Source organism: Heptranchias perlo, chromosome 25, assembly GCF_035084215.1.
Source record: "Heptranchias perlo isolate sHepPer1 chromosome 25, sHepPer1.hap1, whole genome shotgun sequence".
NCBI classification, from domain to species: Eukaryota; Metazoa; Chordata; class Chondrichthyes; order Hexanchiformes; family Hexanchidae; genus Heptranchias; species Heptranchias perlo.
In genome coordinates this window covers 5,357,609-5,381,235 of record NC_090349.1, presented here as the reverse complement: position 1 = coordinate 5,381,235, position 23,627 = coordinate 5,357,609, and the positions used below count along the sequence as shown (strand labels likewise).

Genomic DNA, 23,627 nt, shown 5'->3' with positions numbered 1-23,627 from the left:
CGAGTTCCCATAGCCATCTTGATATCTTGGACGCAGGCCTGGGAAAGTGATTTTTCCCTAAGAAACTGTCTTTATTATCAGTAGGTCTGTAGCTAGTCTCAAGGCTATATGGTCATTTATTCCTGTAGTCAGCTACCTCTCTATCTAAAGGGAGGACAGCTATCAGCATGAAAAACTCAAAGTAATTACACAATTGTGCTTCTATGTGTTTTCATGAGAAACTTCATTCTGTGAGTTTAAGTGAATTAGGTAGTCAGTTAATATGGTCAAGTATCCCTTCATGCATTTCCACATTCGTGAGTTAGGTGAATTAGAGAGAGAGTTAATATGGTCAAGTATCCCTTCATGCATTTCCACAGGACCCCACTGCATACTTCTCTCCAGTCAGAAAAACATCCATTCACCACTACTCTCTGCCTCCTATCCCTTAGCCAATTACATACCCAAGTTACCACCATCTCTTTAATCCAATGTACTTCTATTTTCCGAATAAGTCTGTTATGTGGTACTTTATCAAATGCCTTTTGAAAGTCCATATATACATCTACCTTCATTAAAGAACTACCCCCAGGAAGGATGGGCATTAGTCCCAAGGAGGACAGGAACTAGCCCCCTCATCCAATTGATGCAGCACTAAGGAAATACCCAAAAGGGATTCCCAGCCTCCAAAATGCGTTGACTACATGGAATGTCAGCAACAATATAGCGGAGGAACAAGAATGCAGAATGTTTAATACATAAGCAGAGAGATACCCAGCCAGCCCCAGCTTTAAAAGCCCTCCTGTTACGTGCCCATTTTACGCAGACACATAGCGGGAAATATATCGCCGTTCCTTCATTGTTGCTGGGTCAAAATCCTGGAACTCCCTTCCCCTAACAGCACTGTGGGAGAACCATCACCACACGGACTGCAGCGGTTCAAGAAAGGCGGCTCACCACCACCTTCTCAAGGGCAATTGGGGATGGGCAATAAACGCCGGCCTCGCCAGCGATGCCCACATCCCATGAATGAATGAAGCAATGTCTGAGGGCAGTCTGAGCCACGACCCAGCTCTCCACTACAGCCTTCAGCAAGGATTAGATTCCAATTGGCTGGGAAAAAGAAGAGCCGTGAGATTTGATTGGTTGCTTGTGTTGAGCGACGAGCCACTGGGAAGGCGGGTTATTGTGGTGTGGGGACAGACCCATGGAAACCGAGAGAGGGAGGAGAGGCCGGGCCTGGGCCTGACCCTGATCCTGATCCTGCAGAGCATCGGGCGACTGTGTGAGGAGTGGGGATCACCCTGAGCCTGGAGTCGGCGCCCACACTGCCCGGGATCGGGCTCCGTGACTCTCTCCTTACCCGCTGCTGTTCTCCTCAGGCCAGCTGTGCGGCTCCGGCCTCCCATACTAACCTGATGCCGCTTGGTACCTGTCAGTGCGGTTGTAGCGGCCGCGTCCCTGGGTCTGTGGAGTCCGGGCCTTGAGGTCTCCGGAGCGTCTCTCACCGTGGAGCGGAGACCAGCAGCGGCGGCGCAGGATGGTGAGTGAGGGCGAGGAGGGGAATGCAGCAACGGTCTATCCCGGCTCAGCTGCAGCCGCGGGCCGGCTGAATGAGGGTGCAGTGATGGCGGTGGTACCTGGGCAGGTGAAGGAGGTTTGAAGCTGTCGAACTTTAATAATTCTCGGCGCTTAAATAACCCCCGAGCGGACGAGGCTGTCACGCTGTCAGTACCGTGATGGTAGCCTGTTGGGCAGGAGGTGCCACCCATCTGTGCTGAGCATGACAGTGCACTGTTGGATTAGTAGCATTACAGCCTGTCAACTGGCAAATTTTACTGATGGTATATGATGTGGTTCGAGAAGGCCCTCTCCTTGAGCCGCCGCAGTCCTGTGGTGATAGGGCTCCTACAATAGAGTTAGGTGGGGAATTCCAGGATTTGATCCAGTGATGATCGAGGATTGATGATATATGCCCAAGTGTATGACTTGGAGGGGAACTAACATGATGGTGTTCCCATGACATTGTTGCTGTTGTCCTTGGTGGTGGTAGAGGTTGCAGTGCTGGTAGGTGCTGTCAAAGTAACCTTGATCAGTCACTGCAATGCATCTTGTAGATAGCACATACTGCACACACGATACACCGGTAATGAAGGGGATGGATATTGAATCTAGAAGCAAGGGCGATGATCATGTGGATCACTTTGCTCTGGATGGTATCAAGCTTCTTGAATGTTGTTGCTGCTGCAACCATTCAGGCAAGTGAGGATTCAGTCCTGTATTTGGAGGAGAGGCTTTGAGAGGTCACTTGTCAGACTACCCATCTTGTGTGCTGCTTTTGTGGCTATGGTGTTGATATAGCTGGTCCAGTTAAGCTTCAGTGGTGATGCCCAAATTGTGGTGATGGTGATGTTTGAGGGTCAGGGGAAGGTGGTTGTGCTTTCTCTTGATGGAGATGACCACTGATGTGCGAATGTTATCTGCCACTTTCAGCCCAATCCTGAATGTTGTCCAAGCGTTACTGTAGGCTGGCCTGGACTGCTTCATTCTTGGAGGTGTTGTGAATGGAGCTGAACACTGGAATTGTCAGTGAATATTTGGGAGGAAGGTTTCCAATGCACCATGACAGTAGTGAAATTGTAGATGTGTTTATAAAGAATATGTTAATGATTTCATTACAGCTAGTCCACATGTGAAGCCTTTCTCCTCTTCCTCCTCCTCAATGCTGAAGTGATGACATGTGTGTGCCTGTGGAAGGAATGCTCCTTCTCTCTTACTGTATGATAATGCTGGTGGAGTGTTGAGAGGTTTGCTGTCCTGCTCACAGTATAACATCCTGTTTTTGAGGTAAATGTAAAGATACCCTGAATAACTCTTGTCACTAGAGTTTCAGCAACTATAAGCTTGTGGAATTTTTTTAGCAACTGCACTGGAGACATTTTCCACTCTAATTTTAGTAAGGCATAATAGGGGTGACGTTTTTGTACTATGTCTACTTGAGTAAAATACAGGTGCTTGCTGGTCTGTCACTGGTAGTGGTCGCAGCAATATCAGTGTATGAATTAAGAGCATCACACCAGAATTGTATCGGACAGCATTGGGTTAGTGCAATTTTTCCTATAGTCATGGCTCATTGGTAGCACTCTTGCCTTTGAATCAGAAGGTTGTGGGTTTAAGCCTCACTCCAGGACTTGGAGCACGTAATCTAGGAGACTGTAATATATATCCATCCAAGGGCCTTAGTTTAATGGCTCATTCCAAAGATGGAACCTCCAACAATGAAGCATTTCATGGAATCACAGAATGATACAGCACAGAAGGAGACCATTTGGCTCATTGTGCCTGTGCCGGCTCTTTGAAAGAGCGATCCAATTAATCCCACTCCCCGGCTCTTTCCCCGTAGCCCTGCAAATCTTTCCCTTTCAAGTATTTATCCAATTCCCTTTTGAAAGTTACTATTGAATCTGCTTCCACCACCCTTTCAGGCAGTGCATTCCAGATCATAACTGTTCGCTGCATATTTTTTTTTGCTCATGTCGCCTTGATTCTTTTGTCAATTACCTTAAATCTGTCTCCTCTGGTTGCCGACCCTTCTGCCACTGGAAACAGTTTCTCCTTATTTATTCTTATCAAAATCCTTCATGATTTTGAACACCTCTATCAATCTCCCCATAACCTCCCCATAACCTCCCCACCTCTGTTTTAAGGAGAACAACCCCAGTTTCTCCAGTCTCTCCATATAACTGAAGTCCCTCATCCCAGGTACCGTTCTAGTAAACTCCTCTGCACTGTCTTTAAGGTCTTGACATCCTTCCTAAAGTTTGGTGCCCAGAATTGGCCACAATACTCCAGTTGGGGCCTGACCAGTGTTTTATAAAGGTTTAACATAACTTCCTTTTGTACTCTATGCCTCTATTTATAAAGCCGAGGATCCCGTATGCCTTTTTAACAGCCATCTCAACTTGTCCTGCCACCTTCAAAGACTTGCGTATTTGCACCCCCAGGTCTCTCTGTTCCTGCACTCCCTTCAAAATTATACAATTTCGTTTATAGTGCCTTTACTCTATCTTCCTACCAAAATGAATCACTTCACACTTCCGTGCGTTAAATTTCATCTGCCATGTGTCTACCCATTTCACCAGTCTATCCCAGTGGTCCCAACACCAACCCCTGTACACTCTCCAGTCTAAAAAACTGTTCACCACTACTCTCTGCTTTCTATCCCTTAGCCAATTTTGTATCCACGCAGCCACTGCCCCTTTAATCCCATTGGCTTCAATTTTGCTAACAAGTCTATTATGTGGTACTTTATTAAATACCTTTTGAAAGTCCATTTACACAACATCAACCTCATTACCCATTCCGGTACTTCATCAAAGAACTCAATCAAGTTAGTCAAACACGATTTTCCTTTAGCAAATCCGTGCTGGCTTTAATTTATTAACCCATATTGTTCCAAGTGCCAATTAATTTTGTCCCGGATTATTATCTCTCAAAGTTTTCCCATCACCGACGTTAGGCTGACTGGTCTGTAATTGCCGGGTTTATCCCTCTCCCCGTTTTTGAACAAGGGTGCAACATCCAGTCCTCTGGCGCCACTCCCATATCTAAGGAGGATTGGAAGATTGTGGCTGCAATTTCCACCGTTACTTCCCTCAACAACCGAGGATGCATTCTATCTGGACCGAGTGACTTCTAGTTTTGAGCACCACCAACCTTTTAAATACCTCTTTATCTATTTTTATCCTATTCAATTTCTCTGCTACCACCTCCTTTACTGTGGCATTGGCATCCTTTAGTGAACAATGCACAGATGCAAAGTACTCATTTAGTACCTCATCTGTGCACTCTGCCTCCACAAGAAGATCTCCTTTTTGGTCCCTAATCAACCCCACCCTCCCTTTGACTATTCTTTTACTATTTATATGTTTATAAAAGACTTTTTCAGTTGTCCCCTGTACTTTTTGTATTCAGCTTGGTTTTCTACTGAATACTGAACCTGATATTTATCTGATGTCTCCTTTTTCTGTTTCATTTTAATTTCTGCATCTTTAGTCATCTAGGGAGCTCTAGCTTAAGATGCCTTTCCCTTCCCCCTCGTGGGAATGTGTCTACTGTGTACCCGAACTATCTCCTCTTTGAAGGCCTCCCATTGCTCATTTACTGTTTTACCTGCCAATCTTTGATTCCAATCCACCTGGGCCAGATCCCTTTTTAACTCACTGAAATTAACCCTCCTCCAGTTGAGTTTTTTCACATTTGATTTTTTTGTTTTGTTCTTTTCCATAAATACTCTAAACTAATGGTATTGTGATCACTGTTCTCCAAATGCTCCCCCAAGTGAAACATGCTCCACTTGCCCCATTTCATTCCCCGGAACTAGATCCCAGCACTACTTCCTTCCTCGTTGGGCTGGAAACATACTAATCAAGAAAGTTCTTTTGTACACATTTCAGGAATTCCTCCCTTTCTTTGCCCTTTACACTGTTATTTTCCAAGTCTATATTAGGATAAGTGAAGTTCCCCATGATCACTACTCTAAAATTATTGCATCTTTCTGCAATTTGCTCCTCTATCTCCTTCCCACCATTTAGTGGCCTATAGTATACACCCAGCAGTGTAATAGCTCCTCTATTGTTTCTTAATTCTAAGCAAATCGGTTCTGTCTTTGAACCCTCAACTACATCTTCCTTTTTTAGTACTGTAACAGTATCTTTGATCTTCCACCCCTTTTTTTCCTTCCCTATCTTTCCTCAATACATTGTAGCCAGGAATATTAAGTGCCCATTCCTCCCCTTGTTTGACCCAGGTCTCAGTTATTGCCACTATATCATAGTCCCATGTGGCTACTTGTTCCTGCAACTTATCAACTTTACTTACCACGCCCCGTGTATTTGTGTACATGCATTCCAAACCCATCTTCGTCTGCCTCGCATTTCCTCCCTTGTCTGATCCCTCCTGTTTCTGAACTACTCTTTATTCTATTGCTGTTTGTCTCTCCAGGTTCTCTGTTCACCTTGTATCTCTTCTCTAATGCTTTATCCTGGTTCCTCTTCCCCCTGCCAAATTAGTTCAAATCCTCCCCCACAGCACTAGTTAACCTCCTGCAAGGACATTGGTCCCAGCCATGTCCAGGTGCAATCAGTCCATCTTGTACATGTCTCCCCTTCCCCAGAATTGGTCCTAATGCCCCAGGAATTTGAAGCCCTCCCTTCTGCACCATTTCTCCAGCCACATATTAACCTGCCTTATCTTATTGCTCCCATACTCATTAGCATGTGGCACTGGGAGTAATCCAGAGATTACCACCTTTGAGATCCTGCTCTTTAATTTTCTCCCTAGCTTCTGAAACTCTGACTGCAGGACCCTTTTCCTTCTCATGTTGTTGGTTCTAACATGGACCACAACTTCTGGCTGTTCCTCCCCCCCACCGGCTGAATATTCTGCACCTGTTCCATGACATCCTTTACCCTGACACCAGGGAGGCAACACACCATGTGGAACTCACGTCGGCCCTGACTGTTGAATCCCATATGACCACTTTCAACACTTTGCTGTGCCCCTCTGTGTTGTCCTTTGCTCCATGGTGCCGTGGCTTTGCTCTGGATTGCACTCCCCCGAGGTGTCGTCACCCACACTCAGTACTGAAAACCGGTTTGTGAACGTCACGTTCCCGGAGGATTCCACACTGCCTGCCTCTTCCTATCCTGTCGGATGGCCACTCCTTACTATCCTCCTGAACTCTCTGTAGCTGCGGGGTGACCACCTCCTAGAACTAGCGATTCAGGAAACTTTCAGCCTCCCCTATGTCCTGCAGTGACTCCAGAAACCCTGAGCATGAGCTCGAGCAGCTGGAGGCACTCCCTGCACACGTGGTTATCCAGGACACATGAAGCATCCTGGAGTTCCTTCATGGCACAGGAATTGCAGGCAACGGATCTCAGCTGTTCCATCATTTTACTTAGATTTACTGTCTGCTTACCTGAAGTTTAGCTTAGCTCTCATGTTATATAAATCTATACATTTAGTTTTGTAGCTCCTTAACTCCTACATAGTTAAATATGAAGATAAATAAATAGTTAGCTTCTAATCCTCAGGCCCCACCACTCGATCGTCACTGCTGACATCACTTTCAGTTTCTTTCCCTTTGTTTTCTGTGCCATTGTCTAAAGGTGCTTCACTCCGCTCCCAATGTGCTCTGCAGCAGTTTCAGCCCCACTCTTTATATAGGTGCTCTGCTTCGCTGCACTAATTAAAGACTCTTAAGCAGAGTTATGGGCTTGGAGTCTCCCTGGCCACTCTTCTCTGAACTCTTTGTAATACATCTATATCCTTTTTGAAGTAGTGTGTCCAAACCTGCACAGCATATTCCAGAATTGGGCTCACCACAGATCTGATCTCGCTTTTTAATTGGAGTGTATATTTTGGCTTTTTGAGAATTTGTTTAAATAACATAACATTTTGAATGTCTTGCTTTCAATATAGTGAGAATTCAGTGAGCTGGGTGGGCACGTAGCACTGTACTTGGTGCTTTTTTGTTAGCTGGGTATCAGAAACATGCAGAAACCCATCACTCTGCTTAAGAGTCTCCACACCAAGCTACTGAGAAATCCACACCGTTTTCCTGATATGGAGTGCACACCCTCTCCCTGTAGGGACACACCCACTGACATAAGTCCATAGGGCTTAGCACAGGGCAGCAAGAACCAAGGCTTAAAGACCCCCAAGTGTGTGCAGGAGTATTGCTGGTGTTTAATCAGCTAAAACTGCACGTTACTAGCATTAATAAGTTTCCTACTGCTTGTCTAGCCAGCACCACCCTACCTTTAGCGCTTGCAGGGTTACCCAGAGCTGAATGAGTTATGGGTCTACCCCTTCAGGAACCATTAATGAGACAGGTTGTCCGGCCAACTTTCAAGAGTGCCCAAGAGTACTTCAGACCTGCTTGTTTCAAGTGTCAGGTTACTAGGTTTGTCTGTTCCAACCTTCCATTGGAAGGTGTCCCCTTTTGAAGCTACCTCGACCCTGTTTATCTGCCCCTATCCAAGGAAAATAACAATTTTTTTTTATCATTAGACAACTGATGTGAAAGTTTGAGCCCTCATTGGGGCAATAGCAGGTACCAGGAATCCCTTGCTGGAGGCATGAAAATTTTGCATTGACCCTATCCTCCTTGCCAGAGTGTGGCAGACACAAACATACCCTATTAAATGGTGAGTCCACCAGTTGGAAGTGCAGAGCAGCTGTGTAACACCCTGCAACCCAATCCTGTTATGTACTGAACCCTGAATATATTCTGGTAACTGGCCTCTAGGTAACACCTTCCAGCAGATGTTACAGAGCTTCCTCATAAGTTATACAATGGACATCCGCTTTCATTGCGGTGGGAAGAACCCTCGCAGGGCAGCTTGTGATGTGCTAGCCGCGTTGATATTCTAGACTTTAAAGCCCTTGGACTAATGAGAGAATAAGAGAGGAAAGCTCAATGGAGCAATGACTATATAGTAGTTTTGTTAAAATTGGGAGAGGAAAAAAAGATTGCAACAGAGAAGTTGGGGATCAGAGATGATAATGTTTTTAAAAAATGGTTCAAGAGCAGAGGAACCAAATTAATTATGGGAGGAGGGAGTAAGAGAAGTAGGCCTGGGGTCTGCTGGAGTAGATGGTGACAAAAGGAGTCTGCTACCATGTCATGACATTGGAAAGTGCACTTCTGATCAGCTAGTTATATTATCTTTGGTAGATGGCTGGCGCAAAATACTTATTTGTGCTCTTGGATGATTTGTAGTATGTGGTACTGGGAGACCTAGGCTATATTTTCCTCTTCTTTGATTTTAGTGAAGCATTAAATGTTAGTGTAAAGTGGTATTTTCTGCTTTGCACTAATTATTTTCCTGTGAAGTTGTAAAAGGAGGAAAATCTAGCCCTAGAAAGGAAGAGATTAAAACCATGCTGCCCATGAAAATGCAACCGTATTTGTGAATCTCTGAAATAAATATCAGAGTACATTATAAATTAACGTTGCCAATTAGTTTTCTTATTGTTCACCAGATGTTTTGTGCATTGGAGCAGCAATGTACAAAAAGTGTAGGCTAGGTATTATTGAAATAGCTAATACATCCCCAAACCAGTGAGATGCATTATTGCTTAGTAACTTGCTCCTGCCTCTTTCATTCTATTCCCTCATAGTTGTACAGAAGATACATTGTGTAGCACCACAATGCTGAATCTGACAGATTCTAGGATATGTACCTGTTTTGCATATGCTTGTGCTAAACCTGATTAATTGTTTTTGTGATAGTCGCTTGTCTTTTTTTATGTTTGTTTTACTAGATCCGTATTGCAGCTTTAAACGACACTACGGTGGTGGAAGACTGTGAGGAATCCTTCAAGAGCCACAAAACTCAAACAAAAGAGGCTCAGGTTTGTACCGTTAACGTAGTGTATTGTGCCAATTATAGCAATCCAGCTGAGATCAGCTAACTCAGCACAAACTGGGGACAGAACTCTAGGATCTTCCAGGCCATTGGAGCGCCCTCTTATATTAAGTGGTCTGGTAACCACCTAATATTGTCCCAAGCAGTTTATTTTATTTTTCAGCTGGAGATGTATAATGCACACCAAGTGTGCTCATTGGAGGCCGCTGTCCAGGCTCTAACCCAAAGTAATTTACCTGTCTTATGTTTCTTCAAAACAGGAAGCTGAAGCATTTTCTCTGTACCACAAAGCATTAGATCTACAGAAACATGATCGCTATGAAGAGTCTGCAAAGGCTTACCACGAACTCTTGAATACACAGCTGCTGAAAGAGGTGAGCATTACAAAGCATGTAGGAAACTGGGGCGCTAAATTGGGCCATGCAGCGCCCGTTGTTTTGGCGCTACATGGCCTCTCCGACATCTAAGATGGCATCTGGCGCATGTCATGCACATTTCCTGCGCGACGTGCGCCAGACGCCATCTTGGTATAGGTAACGAATATACCAGGCGCAGATAACGAATGCTGGAATCATGTAAAGTAGGGAGAAAATGGCTTCAATCAGTGTGCAACGCTGATTTAAAGTGATAGACACCATTTTGGCACTTGACGCTCAACTCAACGCACAGTCTTAATACTGACCATCTGAACATATCTTCGATTGCGTGGAGGACCCCCCACCAGCGCTATTTAAAGGGACCATGCAGGATTTACAAGTTAGTGGCTGGATTATTGTTTCTGACTGCCGAGACGTTTGTAACCGTTTTTGGAGATCTCCTAGATTTGAATACTAGGACGTGGGGACATAGCCTAACATTTAGAGCCAGGACGTGCAGGAGTGAAGTTAGGAAATGCTTCTACACGCAAAGGGTGGGAGACATTTGGAACGCTCTTCTGCAGACGGCAGTTGATGCTAGCTCACTTGTGAAAGTTAAATCTGAGATTGATAGATTTCTGTGAACCAAGGGTATTAAGGGATATGGGGTAAGGCGGGTATATGGAGTGAGGTCACAGGTCCACCATGATCTCAATGAATGGCGGAACAGGCTCGAGGGGCTAAATGCTACTTGCTGCCTCCTGTTACGTGTCACCTTCTCCTGCAAGAAAATGGGACGTGTATCTGGGTGATGTGCCTGTCATGGTTGAATAGCTGCCAGCGTGTGCGGCCTGTGAGTTGTGGGTGGGCGGCTTGAAACAGTGGTAATGTGTAAGGGTGAGAGGAAGTATCTGGTTGGAAGAGTTGAGTACTGATGGAAAGAGTGAGTTTGTTGGTATGTGGGTGATGGGGGTGTAGTGCGTGGTGCGGTTGGTAGGAGACGTCACTTGACAGTTCACCTCACTCACCTTGACCACTCATGTTAAAGCATTGAACTTCTCCCTGCACTGCATCCATGTTCATGATGCTGTGCGCCTGGCATTGACTTAGTCTCCCACTGCCTTTTGGATATATGTCTGGAGGGCCTCTTGCCCCTCCACCTCCCCCACTGCAGATATAGGATGTCCCTCCTTCTGTCCACCTCTTGCACAAAGGTCTCTAGTGCATCAGCAGAGAACCTTGCAGGCCTGGTACCAACTCAAATCAGCAGATTGGTGAGGTCTGGCGTGCAGATTGGAGGATGTGGAATTTAGTAGTGCGCAAACTTTATTCAATGTTTTAACAAAACTCATCAGTGTGTAAACATAGGGATGGAACCTGCCTCTATGTTTTACGTGTGAAATTTTTGATCTCCGTTCAGACTCAGTGCAGACAGTAGACTGTTATTTTCAGCAAATAAAAGGTACCAGCTGTCTTTAAGAGATTTCTAAGAAGCACCCTCCCTTTAAGAGATTGAGCTCCCCTGGTGGTGGAAAATGCAAATTGCATTGATTCCATGTGCAAGGCCTGGAAAGGAACGCCGATTGCAGGTGAGTCTTCCGGTGGGCCCAAACTTGTGTCCTGCCTACGCAGGGGCCATTGGGCGTGGGGTAATAGCATATCATGCTACCTGCGCCCAAAAACAGCCCCTTTCCAATTCACCCCCCCCTCCCGGAGTTTAAATCCAGGCAGTTTGCTCCCATCGCAAAATATTTGCACAATTAATGTTATAAAATATTTAAGATCTATTTTGCAATTCTAGATAAATAAAAATTGTGCCTCTATTGAATGCTGCACTTAAGTCAGCTTAAAAAATTTGTTAAGGAACCATGAAAGGAAAATTCATTTTGTCCCTTTGCAAGTGTTCTCTTTAGTGGTTACATGTGCATTCCTTAGAACCATTTTGTTTCACCATTTAAGTGTTTCTTACAGATTTTTGAATGGAGTGATATATAAAGTTCAGATTAAGATTAGGTGTTCTGCAGCAATGTCAGTAGGTCATCTGGTATGAATTTACGCACTCACACATACACAACTCTGGCAACTGAGACACTGTCCAAAACAATTTCTTATTGTTATATGCCCCATTTGGTGCTAAAAATTAGATACCAAATAATTGAATTACTGAATTAACCCCACTAGGTTTAATTTGAATCTAAACCTGTCCTTACAAGTGAGTGGGTTAACATCCATAATACAGAAGCAGTAGAACAGTAAGATTAATTCCAAGTGTGAAGAGGATGAGCTATGTGGAAAGATTAGTGGATGGGGTGTCGATCAAGCAGATTGTGCTGGATGCTGTTGAGCTTCTTGAGTGTTGTTGCAGCTGCACTCATCCAAGCAAATGGAGAGTATTCCATCACACTCCTGACTTGTGCCTTGTAGATGATGGCAAGGCTTTGGGGAGTCAGGAGGTGAGTCACTCGCCACAGACTATCCAGCCTCTGACCTCTAGTTGCCACGGAGTCTATGTGGCTGGTGAGTTTCTGGTCAACGCTGACCCCCAGGGTGTTGGTGGCGGACTCGGCAGTGGTAATGCCATTGAATGTCAGGAGGTGGTGGTTAGGCTCAATGAGACAGTCATTGCCTGGCACTTGTGTGGTGCAAATGTTATTTGCCATTTATCAGTCCAAGCCTGGATATTGACCAGGTCTTGCTACATGTGGGCATGGACTACTTCATTATCTGAGGAATTGCCAATGAAGCTGGTGACTGTGTAATCATCAGCGAACAGCCCCATTTCTAACCTTTATAATAGAGGGAAGGACATTGATGAAATAGCTGAAGGTAGTTGGGCCTAGGGTGCTGCCCGGAGGAACTCCTGTAGCGATGCCCTGGGGCTGAGAATATTGGCCTCTAACAACCACCCTTCTTTGTGCTAGGTATGACTCCAGCCACTGGAGAGTATGTCCCTGATCCCCATTGACCAGTTTTACTAGAGCTCTTTGGCGCTACACTCGTTCGAATCATGCTGCCTTGATGTTGAGGACAGTCAGTCTCACCTCATCTCTGGAATTCAGCTCTTGTGTCCATGTTTGGCCCAAGGCTGTGATGAAGTCTGGAGCCGAGTGGTCCTGGTGGAACCTAAACTGAGCATCAGGGAGCAGGTTATTGATGAATAAATACCACTTGATGGCAGTGCGCACGACCCCTTCCATCACTTGTGAGAGCAGCAGCAGAGCTTATCAGGAGACCCAGAGCGGCAGATTTAAATAGGCTCTGCTGCTCCTCTTGCTCTCTGTTTAAATCTGCCGCTCTGGGTCTCCCAATAGGCTCTGCTGCTCCTCTCGCGCTCTACCAGGAGATCCAGATTGGCAGATTTAAACAGAGTATGAGAGGAGCAGCAGAGCCTATCGGGAGACCCAGAGCGGCAGAGGGGAAATCTCAAAAAGTGACTCATGATAAGGAGCGGCGGAACTGAGGAATTCAAGCTAATTGTTTAATTAATAATTTATCTTAAGCATTAAGAGCAGAATATCCTTTAGCGTTGAGGGTAAGTCAGTGTAAGTAGTTAGTTTATTGATAAGTGTTTTTGTGTTTAGTGGATCGTGTCTTGATTATTTAGCTTTAAGGCTTTTTAAGCGGGAAACCAGAGCAGTTAAACAAACTAAGGGTGAAAAATCTCAAAAGGTGACGTGATAGTCAGCACAGAGAGGGGAGCAGAAGAACACAAGGAAATTAAACTAAGTCTTTAATTAACTATATCCACTCTATCTTTAACTATAAAATATAAATAAATGGTTAAATAAATAAATATTCTGTATAATTACTAATTAATTACTAATGAATTTAAAATCAAGCTAAAATCTGTCTACTAAATATAATCTAGACCTTAATTTAATTCTAGAACTAATAGAAACATTTAATACTAACAAATAAATAAAAACGAGAAATGTCCATGCAGGTTGTGTCGGGACTGTGATATGTGGGAGTTTGTGGACAGCGAGATTGTCCTGGATTGCCACGTCTGCAGCAAATGCGTCTGCCTTGAGTCACTCCAGCTTAGAGTCCTTGAGCTGGAGTGCGAGTTAGAGACACTCCAACACATAGCTCAGCAGGGTAAGGGGAACAAAGGGAAGGTAGAGAAGGAGGTCCCGCAGATACTGGTCCTATCCAACAGGTACAATATACTTTCAATCTGTGAGGATAAGGATGCAGGCTGCGGGATGGACAGCCAGAATGCTAACCGTGGCACCGTGAAGCAGGGGGCAGTCCAAGGGGGGAGGAGCAGAACAGAAAGATTGTAGTCTTAGGGGATTCAATAATTAGGGGGATAGATAGCGTCCTCTGCAGTCGCGGCCTAGAGTCCAGGAGGGTCTGTTGCTTATCTAGTGCAAGGGTAAAGTATATCTTGGAGCAAGTGGAGGGGAACTTGGAAAGAGAGGGGGAAGATCCAGTTGTCGTGGTGCATGTTGGGACCAATGACACTGGGATGAAAAATGAGGAGGTCCTGCTAAGAGAATATCAGAAGTTAGGAACTAAATTTAAAAAGCAGGACCTCACAGGTGGTAATCTCAGGATTACTACCTGAGCCATGTGCTAATTGGCATAGGGATAGACAGATCAGCAAGGTGAATGCGTGGCTGAAAGAGAGGTGTGGGAAGAAGAGGTTCAATTTCATGGGACACTGGCTCCGGTACTGGGACAGGAAGGAGCTAGGACGGGCTCCACCTGAATCGGAATGGGACCAGTGTCCTAACGGAAAGAATAAATAGGGCTGTCAATAGGACTTTAAACTAGTAAGATGGGGGAAGGAGTCTGGGGAAGATAACATAAGTCTGAAGAATAAAGAAATAGGCAATGAGAGTAAAGGTCAGACCAAGTTAAGGAATAAGGGTAACTTAAACGGCCAGGGAACAAATATAGTTATAGGATACAAAATGACTGTTTTTAAACAAAGGGAGGGGATCAATTGCTAAAACAAATTAAACTGCCTGTACAGCAATGTGCACAGCATCCAAAACAAAACGGGGGAACTGAAGGCAATAATTCATAGCGAGGAGCCAGGTGCGGAAGGGATAACTGAAATATGGTTACATAATGTGGAGATGCCGGTGATGGACTGGGGTGGACAAATGTAAGGAATCTTACAACACCAGGTTATAGTCCAACAATTTTATTTTAAAATAAAATTGTTGGACTATAACCTGGTGTTGTATGGTTACATAAGGAACAGGACTGGCAGTTAAATATTGCAGGATATAATGTATTTAGAAAGGATAGGGAAGGAAGAAGTGTGGGGGGGAATGGGGTAGCTGTAATTATTAGAGACAACATAATGGCAATTGAAAAAAGGGACATAAGTAACATTGATAGAAACAGAATCCTTATGGATGAGGCAAAGGATAAGAAGGGATTGATCACGTTTATAGGTATATTCTACAGACCACCTAATAGTGGAAGATGAAATATGTAGATAAATCTATGAAATGAGTAAAAAAAACCAAACAATAATCATAGGAGATTTCAACTACCCCCAAATAAACTGGCAAGAGGTAGGGAAAGGGAAAGGAGTTTACCCAGTAGGTGAGAAGCCCAACAAGAGAGGAATCACGACTGGATCTAGTAATGGGAAATGAACCAGAACAGATTGGAAAAGTAAGTGTAGGGGAATATCTAGGCAATAGCAATCATAAGATTTTAAAATAATGATTGAGAAATACATCTGGTTCACTAATGTCCTTCAGGGAAGGAAACCTGCTGTCCTTACCTGGTCTGGTCTATACGTGACTCCAGACCCACAGCAAAGTGGTTGATTCTTAATCGCCCTCTGAAATGGCCTACCAAGTCAGTTGTACAATCTCGCTACAGAAAGTCATAATAAGAATAAAACTGGACGGACCACCCTGCATTGGACCACGAGGCACCAGACATGACAAAGGCAAACTCAGCCCAGTTGACCCTGCAATGTCCTCCTCAACTAACATCTGGGAACTTGTGCCAAAATTGGGAGAGCTGTCCCACAGACTAGTCAAGCAACAGCCTGACACAGCCATACTCACAGAATCATACCTTTTAGCCAACATCCCAGACTTTTCCATCACCATCCCTGGGAATGTCCTGTCCCACCCGGCAGGACAGACCCACCAGAGATGTCTTCACATTGAGGACACCATCCAACGTGCTAAATGGGATAGATTCAGAACAGATCCAGCAGCTGAAAACTGGGCATCCATGAGGCGCTGTGGGCCATCAGCAGCAGCAGAATTGTATTCCAGCACAATCTGTAACCTCATGGCCTGGCATATTCGTCACTCTACCATTAGCAACAAGCCAGGGAATCAACCCTGGTGCAATGAGGAGTGTAGAAGAGCATGCCTAAAAATGAGGTGCCAACCTGGTGAAGCTACAACACAGGACTACATGCATGCTAAACAGCGGAAGCAGCATACTATGGACAGAGCTAAGCAATTCCACAACCAACAGATAAGATCAAAGCTCTGCAGTCCTGCCAGATCCAGTCGTGAATGGTGGTGGACAATTAAAGAACTAACAGGAGGAGGAGGCTCCATAAACATCCCCATCCTCAATGATGGCGGAGTCCAGCACTTGAGTGCAAAAGACAAGGCTGAAGAGTTTGCAACCATCTTCAGCCAGAAGTACCGAGTGGATGATCCATCTCGGCCTCCACCCGATATCCCCACCATCACAGAAGCCAATCTTCAGCCAATTCGATTCACTCCACGTGATATCAAGAAACGGCTGAGTGCGCTGGATACAGCAAAGGCTATGGGCCCCGACAACATCCCGGCTGTAGTGCTGAAGACTTGTCCTCCAGAACTAGCCGCGCCTCTAGCCAAACTGTTCCAGTACAGCTACAACACTGGCATCTATCCGACAATGTGGAAAATTGCCCAGTTATGTCCTGTCCACAAAAAGCAGGACAAATCCAATCCGGCCAATTACCGCCCCATCAGCCTACTCTCAATCATCAGCAAAGTGGTGGAAGGTGTCGTTGACAGTGCTATCAAGCGGCATTTACTCACCAATAACCTGCTCACCGATGCTCAGTTTGGGTTCCGCCAGGACCACTCAGTTCCAGACCGCATTACAGCCTTGGTCCAAACATGGACAAAAGAGCTGAATTCCAGAGGTGAGGTGAGAGTGACTGCCCTTGACATCAAGGCAGCATTTGACCGAGTGTGGCACCAAGGAGCTCCAGTAATATTGAAATGAATGGGAATCAGGGGGAAAACTCTCCAGTGGCTGGAGTCATACCTAGCACAAAGGAAGATGGTAGTGGTTGTTGGAGGCCAATCATCTCAGCCCCAGGACATTGCTGCAGGAGTTCCTCAGGGCAGTGTCCTCGGCCCAACCATCTTCAGCTGCTTCATCAATGACCTTCCCTCCATCATAAGGTCAGAAATGGGAATGTTTGCTGATGATTGCACAATGTTCAGTTCCATTCGCAACCCTTCAGATAACGAAGCAGTCCGTGCTCGCATGCAGCAAGACCTGGACAACATCCAGGCTTGGGCTGATAACATTCGCGCCAGGCAATGACCATCTCCAACAAGAGAGAGTCTAACCATCTCCCCTTGACATTCAACGGCATTACCACTGCCGAATCCCCCACCATCAACATCCTAGGGGGTCACCATTGACCAGAAACTTAACTGGACCAGCCACATAAATACTGTGGCTACAAGAGCAGGTCAGAAGCTGGGTATTTTGCGGCGAGTGACTCACCTCCTGACTCCCCAAAGCCTTTCCACCATCTACAAGGCACAAGTCAGGAATGTGATGGAATACTCTCCACTTGCCTGGATGAGTGCAGCTCCAACAACACTCAAGAAGCTCGACACCATCCAGGACAAAGCAGCCCGCTTGATTGCACCCTAAACATTCACTCCCTTCATCACCGGCGCACTGTGGCTGCAGTGTGTACCATCCACAGGATGCACTGTGGCAACTCGCCAAAGCTTCTTCGAAAGCACCTCCCAAACCCGCGTCCTCTACCACCTAGAAGGACAAGGGCAGCAGGCACATGGGAACAACACCACCTGCACGTTCCTGTCCAAGTTGCACACCATCCTGACTTGGAAATATATCGCCGTTCCTTCATCGTCGCTGGGTTAAAATCCTGGAATTCCCTACCTAACAGCACTATGGGAGAACCTTCACCACATGGACTGCAGCGGTTCAAGAAGGCGGCTCACCACCACCTTCTCAAGGGCAATTAGGGATGGGCAATAAATGCTGGCCCTGCCAGCGATACCCACATCCCATGAACGAATAAAAAAAAAACTAAGGGCTGCACACGATAAACTCACAGGTAATGACAGCAAAATGGCAGAAATATTGACCTGTTACTTTGCCTCAGTATTTACCTGGGTGACTAACAAGGTGGATAGGACATTAGAAGGAGCGATTGAAAAATATATTAAAACATTTAAGTTAGAAAGGGGGGAGATAACTGATAAACTAACCAAACTTAGAGAGGATATGATCCCTGGTTCGGATGGATTGTATCTGTGAATATTAAAAAAAAAAGTTAGGGAGGAGATAGCAGAAGCACTATTATACATATATGTAAAAATTCACTGGAAAAGGGAATAGTGCCAGAGGACTGATGGAGCTAATGTTACTCCTGTATTTAAAAAGGGAGATGGAACAAGTCCAGGGAACTATAGACCAGTTAGCTTAATGTCAGTGATGGGAAAGATAATGGAATCTTTACTCAAAGATGTAGTAGAAAGACATCGAGGGAACAAAAATATAATAAAGAATAGTCAGCACGGATTTCAGAAGGGAAAGTCATGCTCGACCAACCTTATTGAATTCTTTGAACAAGTAACGGACCAGACAAGGGTAATGCAGTCGATGCAATATATTTGGATTGTCAAAAGGCACTCATGGCTTAGGTCAGAGCTTATGGAGTCCGGGACAGCTAGAAGAATGGATAGCAAGTTGGCTACAAAACAGGAAAGAGAGAGTAGGGGTTAAGGGTAGCTACTCATACTGGCAAAAGGTGGGAAGTGATGTTCCACAGGGATCGTTGTTAGAGCCACTGTTGTTCACAATTTACCGTAATGATTTGGATTTGGAAATTGGAAGTACAGTTTCAAAATTTGCGGACTCCAAATTGGGGAGTGCAGTTAATACAAAGGAAGAATGCGTCAAAATGCAAGAGGACATTAATGAACTTGCAGAATGAGCGTGTAATTAGCAAATGAATTTCAATATAGATAAGTGTGTGGTGATGCATTTTGGTAGGAAGAATGAGGAGGCTACATACTGCTTGGATAATAGAGTCTAAACGGGATAGAAGAGCAAAGGGACCTAGGGGTACAGATACACAAATCACTGAAAGTAGCGACGCAGGTTAATAAGGCCATAAAAAAGGCAAATCAAGCACTAGGGTTAATTTCCAGAGGGATAGAATTGAAAAGCGAACAAGTTATATTAAACTTGTATAGAACCTTGGTTAAACCACACTTGGAGTATTGTGCACAGTTCTGGTCTCCATATTATAGAAAGGATATAGAGGCATTGGAGAGGGTGCAAAAAAGATTCACAAGGATGATACCAGAACTGAGAGGATATCCTTATCAGGAAAGGCTGAACAGGCTGGGGCTCTTATTTTTTTCTCTAGAAAAGAGAAGGCTGAGGGGTGACCAACTGGGACTGTGGGATCGACGATCCCTTTCGATCGTGGGCAAGAACCTGGTCATCAGGTGCGCGGTGCTCTCGGTGTTGCTGTACGTGGCGCAGATCTGGCCCATACCTCGCTCCTGCGCCGCGACAGTCACCCGAGCCGTTTTCCGCTTTATCTGGAAATCAAAAATGGACAGTGTCCGCAGGGTCACGATGTACAAATCTCCAGAGAAAGGGGGGGAAAGGCATGCCCAACATGACCCTCATCATGATGGCCACCTTTGTGTGCGGCTGCATCAAGCTGTGCGTAGACCCTCGGTACACAAACACAAAGTGTTACTACTAACTGAGGTTCTATCTGTCCCCGGTGTTGAGAAGGATGGGCCTGGTCACACTGCCACGGAATGCCCCGTCCAGTTGGACTGTTCCGCCCACCTGTCCTTCGTTGAAAAGTTTATGCAAAAAAACACCTTTGACCACAAAGCGATCAGCAAGTGGTCCGCACGTAACGTCCTCGAGACCTTGAGGGAAAAGGAGATGGTGGATCCTGTCGGTTGTTTCCCTGAGCAGACTGTCGATGTCATTTGACAGAACGCCTCATCACCAGAGCTTTCAAACAAGCACCAAGACATAGCTTGGCTGGTGATGAGAAGGGCCCTTCCTGTCAGATCCTTCATGCACTCACGGAGTCTCAGCGCTACTGTGCGCTGTCTCCGAGGAGGCTGCGGTGCAGACGAGACCGGCACTCACCTCCTTCTGGAATGTGCCTTTGCAAAGAAAGTCTGGAGAGAGATGCAGGGTATCTGTCCGGGTTCGTCTCGAGCAGTTCCGTAACACAGGACTCAGTGCTCTACGTGCTGTTCCCAGGGACGCACACCGAGACGGACATTAACTGCTGCTGGAAGACCATCAACTCGGTGAAAGACGCCCTTTGGTCTGCCCGAAACTTGCTGGTCTTCCAGTTCAAGGAGCTGTCCTCGACCGAGTGTTGCAGACTGGCACATTCCAAGGTCCAGGACTACGTGCTCAGGGACGCACTGAGGCTGTGTGCGGCCGCCGCAAAGGCTCTATGGGGAAAGGCAACCATTTAGAGCCTTTCCGCTATTGTATACCGAGGGGCTGCAATCAGGGAAAAAACCCTCGGGCAGAATGTAAAATTCAAATTGATGTAATGTACCTGTAATGAATTTGTAATCAATAATCTGTATTGAGTATAATGCAATGAGGCACCGTAGAAAAAAAAAGATAGAGGTCTTTAAGATAATGAAAGGGTTTGATAGGGTAGACAAGGAAAAAATGTTTCCATCTGTGGGGGAGTCCAAAACTAGAGGTCATAAATATAAAATAGTTGCTAATAAATGCATTAAGGAATTCAGGAGAAACTTCTTTATCCAGAGAGTGGTAAGAATGTGGAACTTGCTACCACAAGGAGTAATTGAGGCAAATAACATAGATGCATTTAAGGGGAAGCTGGATAAGCACATGCAGGAGAAAGGAATAAAAGGGTATGCTGATTGGGTTAGATGAAGTAGGGAGGGAGGAGGCTCATGTGGACCATAAATGCCAGCATAGATCAATTGAACCAAATGGCCTGTTTCTGTGCTGTAGTTTTGATAAAACTCGATTAACTTTCCTGATGATTGTGAGTAGGCAGATAGGGTGACAATTGGCTGGGTTGGATTTGTCCTTTTTGTGGACAGGACGTACCTGGGCAATTTTCCACATTGTTGGGTAGATGCCAGTGTTGTAGCTGTACTAGAACAGCCTGGCTAGGGGCGTGGCTAGTTCTGGAGCACAGGTCTTCAGCCCTACAGCCGGGATGTTGTTGGGGCCCACAGCCTTTGCTGTGACCAGTGCACTCAGCCGTTTCTTGACGTGACACGGTGTAAATCGAATTGGTTGAAGACCGGCAAGTGGGACCCGAGGAGGAAGCCGAGAAGGATCAGCCACTTGGGATTTCTGGCTGAAGATGGCTGCAAAAGCTTCAGCCTTCTCTTTTGCACATGTGCTTGCAAAACATCGCCATCGTTGAGGATGGCGATGTTAATGGAGCCTCCTCTTCCCGTTAGATGCTTAATTGTCCACCACCATTCATGATTGCATGTAGCAGGGTTTCAGAGCTTTGACCTGTTGGTTGTGGGATCTCTCAGCTCTGTCTGTAGCACACTGATTTTGCTGTTTAGCATGAATGTAGTCCTGTGTTGTAGCTTCACCAGGTTGGCACCTCATTTTTAGGTATTCCTGGTGCTGCTTTCAGCATGCTCTTCCACATCCTCATTGAACTAGCGTTGGTCACCTGGCTTGATGGTGATGGAGGAGTGAGGAATATCTGGGCCATGATGTTACAGATTGTAGTGGTATATAATTTTGCTGCTGCGTATGGCTCACAGCGCCTCATGAATGCCCAGTTTTGAGCCGCTAGATCTGTTCTTAAGTCTATCTCATTTAGCTTGGTAGTAGTGCCATGACACGATGGAGGGCATCCTCAGTGTATAGATGGGACTTGGTCTCCACAAGGAGAGTGTGGTGGTCACTCCTACCAATGCTGTCATGGACAGATGCATCTGCGACAGGTGGATTGGTGAGGACGAGGTCAGTTCGGGTATTCCCTTTTGTTGGTTCACTCCCCAGCTGCCGCAAGCCCAGTCTGGTGGCTGTGTCCTTCAGAAGTTGGCCAGTTCGGTCGGTACTACTGAGCTGTGGACATTGAAGTCCCCCACCCAGAGTACATCCTGTGCCCTTACTACCCTCAGTGCTTCCTCCAAGTGGTGCTCAACATAGAGGAGTACTGATTCATCAGTTGAGGGAGGTGGTAATCAGCAAGAACTTTCCTTGCTCACGTTTAATCTGAAGCCATGAGATTTCATGGGTTCTGGAGTCAATGTTGAGGACCCCCAGGGCCACTCCCTCCTGACTGTATACCACTGTGCCTCCACCTCTGGTGGGTTTGACCTAGTGGTGGGACTGGACATACCCAAGGATGGTGGTGGAGGAGTCCAAATGTTGGTTGATAGGTAGGAGTTCTGTGAGTAGGACTATGTCAGGCTGTTGCTTGACTAGTCTGTGGGACAGCTCTCCCAACTTTGGCACCAGTACCCAGATGTTAGTGAGGAGGACTTTGCAGGGTCGACTGTGCTGGGTGTGCCACTGTCGACTAGGTTGCAGCAGAGTGGTCCCTCCGGTTTTATTCTGGTTTTCCTTTCCAGCAGTTTGAATACAACTGAGTGGCTTGCTATGCCTCTTCAGAAGGTGGTTAAGAGTCAATATGACTGGAGTCACATATATGCCAGACCGGGTAAAGCTGTCCGGTTTCCTTCTCTAAAGGACATTAGTGAACCAGTTGGATTTATATGACAATCCAACAGGTTCATGGTCACTTTTATTGGTACCAGCTTTTCACTTCCAGATTTTTCTTTTTAAAACTGAATTCAAATTCTCAAATTGCCTTGATGGGATTTCAATTTGTGCTCCCTGGATTATTAGTCCATGCCACTGGACTACTAGCACAGTAACATAATCACTACTCAACCGTTCCCATTCAGGTTAGGATGTCGGACAAGCAGTAGCACAGGACCAAGGGTGTAGTGTGTTATCCCCTTGATCTGACATTGATATCGAGTGAAATTTTCAGTTTGCTCTTGTAATTTGTGGTTTTTACCAGGCTGTCAATCAGTGGGTTTGTAAAGAAGTTTTTAAATCTCAAGTTCTAAACCCCAAGGCTTCCCTCTGCTCTAACCCTGAACCGGAGTCTTTCTCTAGTATCTCTCCTATCTCCTCTATTCTCTCTTCGAGCTCATTTTGTCCAGGAGACCCACCTTCTGCTCCTTTGACCCCATTCCCACTAAACTGCTGACCACCCAACTTCCCTTCCTGGCTCCCATGCTAGTTGATCATTGTAAATGTTCCCTTCCTTTTCAAAACCACTGCCATCAATCCCTCCTCAAACCTACCTTCAACCCCTTTGTCCTTGCAAGCTACTGCCTCATCTCCAAACTTCCTTTCCTCTCAAGTCCTTGAACGTATTGTCACCTCCCATATCCATGCCCATCTTTACCATAATTCCATGTTTGAATCTCTCCAATCAGGTTTCCACCCCTGCCACAGCACTTAAACAGCCCTAACCAAAGTCAGAAACAACACCCTCTGTGCCTGTGACTGGTTCCTGTCCTGCCTTGTCCTTCACCACCACTCTGCAGCTTTTGATAAGGTCAACCGCCCC

At 45.7% G+C, this 23,627-nt stretch overlaps 1 protein-coding gene across 3 annotated transcripts in view; it reads left to right on the top strand.

Moving 5' to 3' along the window:
• The first annotated feature begins 1,171 nt into the window (after positions 1–1,171).
• The window catches only part of cabin1 (calcineurin binding protein 1), a 483,310-nt gene continuing 460,854 nt past the window's right edge, over positions 1,172–23,627 (top strand). For all 3 annotated transcript variants that reach the window (XM_068005469.1, XM_068005470.1, XM_068005468.1), the window contains exons 1-3: positions 1,172–1,522; positions 9,313–9,402; positions 9,677–9,790. In XM_068005469.1, coding sequence (XP_067861570.1) covers positions 1,520–1,522; positions 9,313–9,402; positions 9,677–9,790 — 207 coding nt within the window. In that variant the 5' untranslated portion in view covers positions 1,172–1,519. The remainder of the gene's footprint in view (positions 1,523–9,312; positions 9,403–9,676; positions 9,791–23,627) is intronic.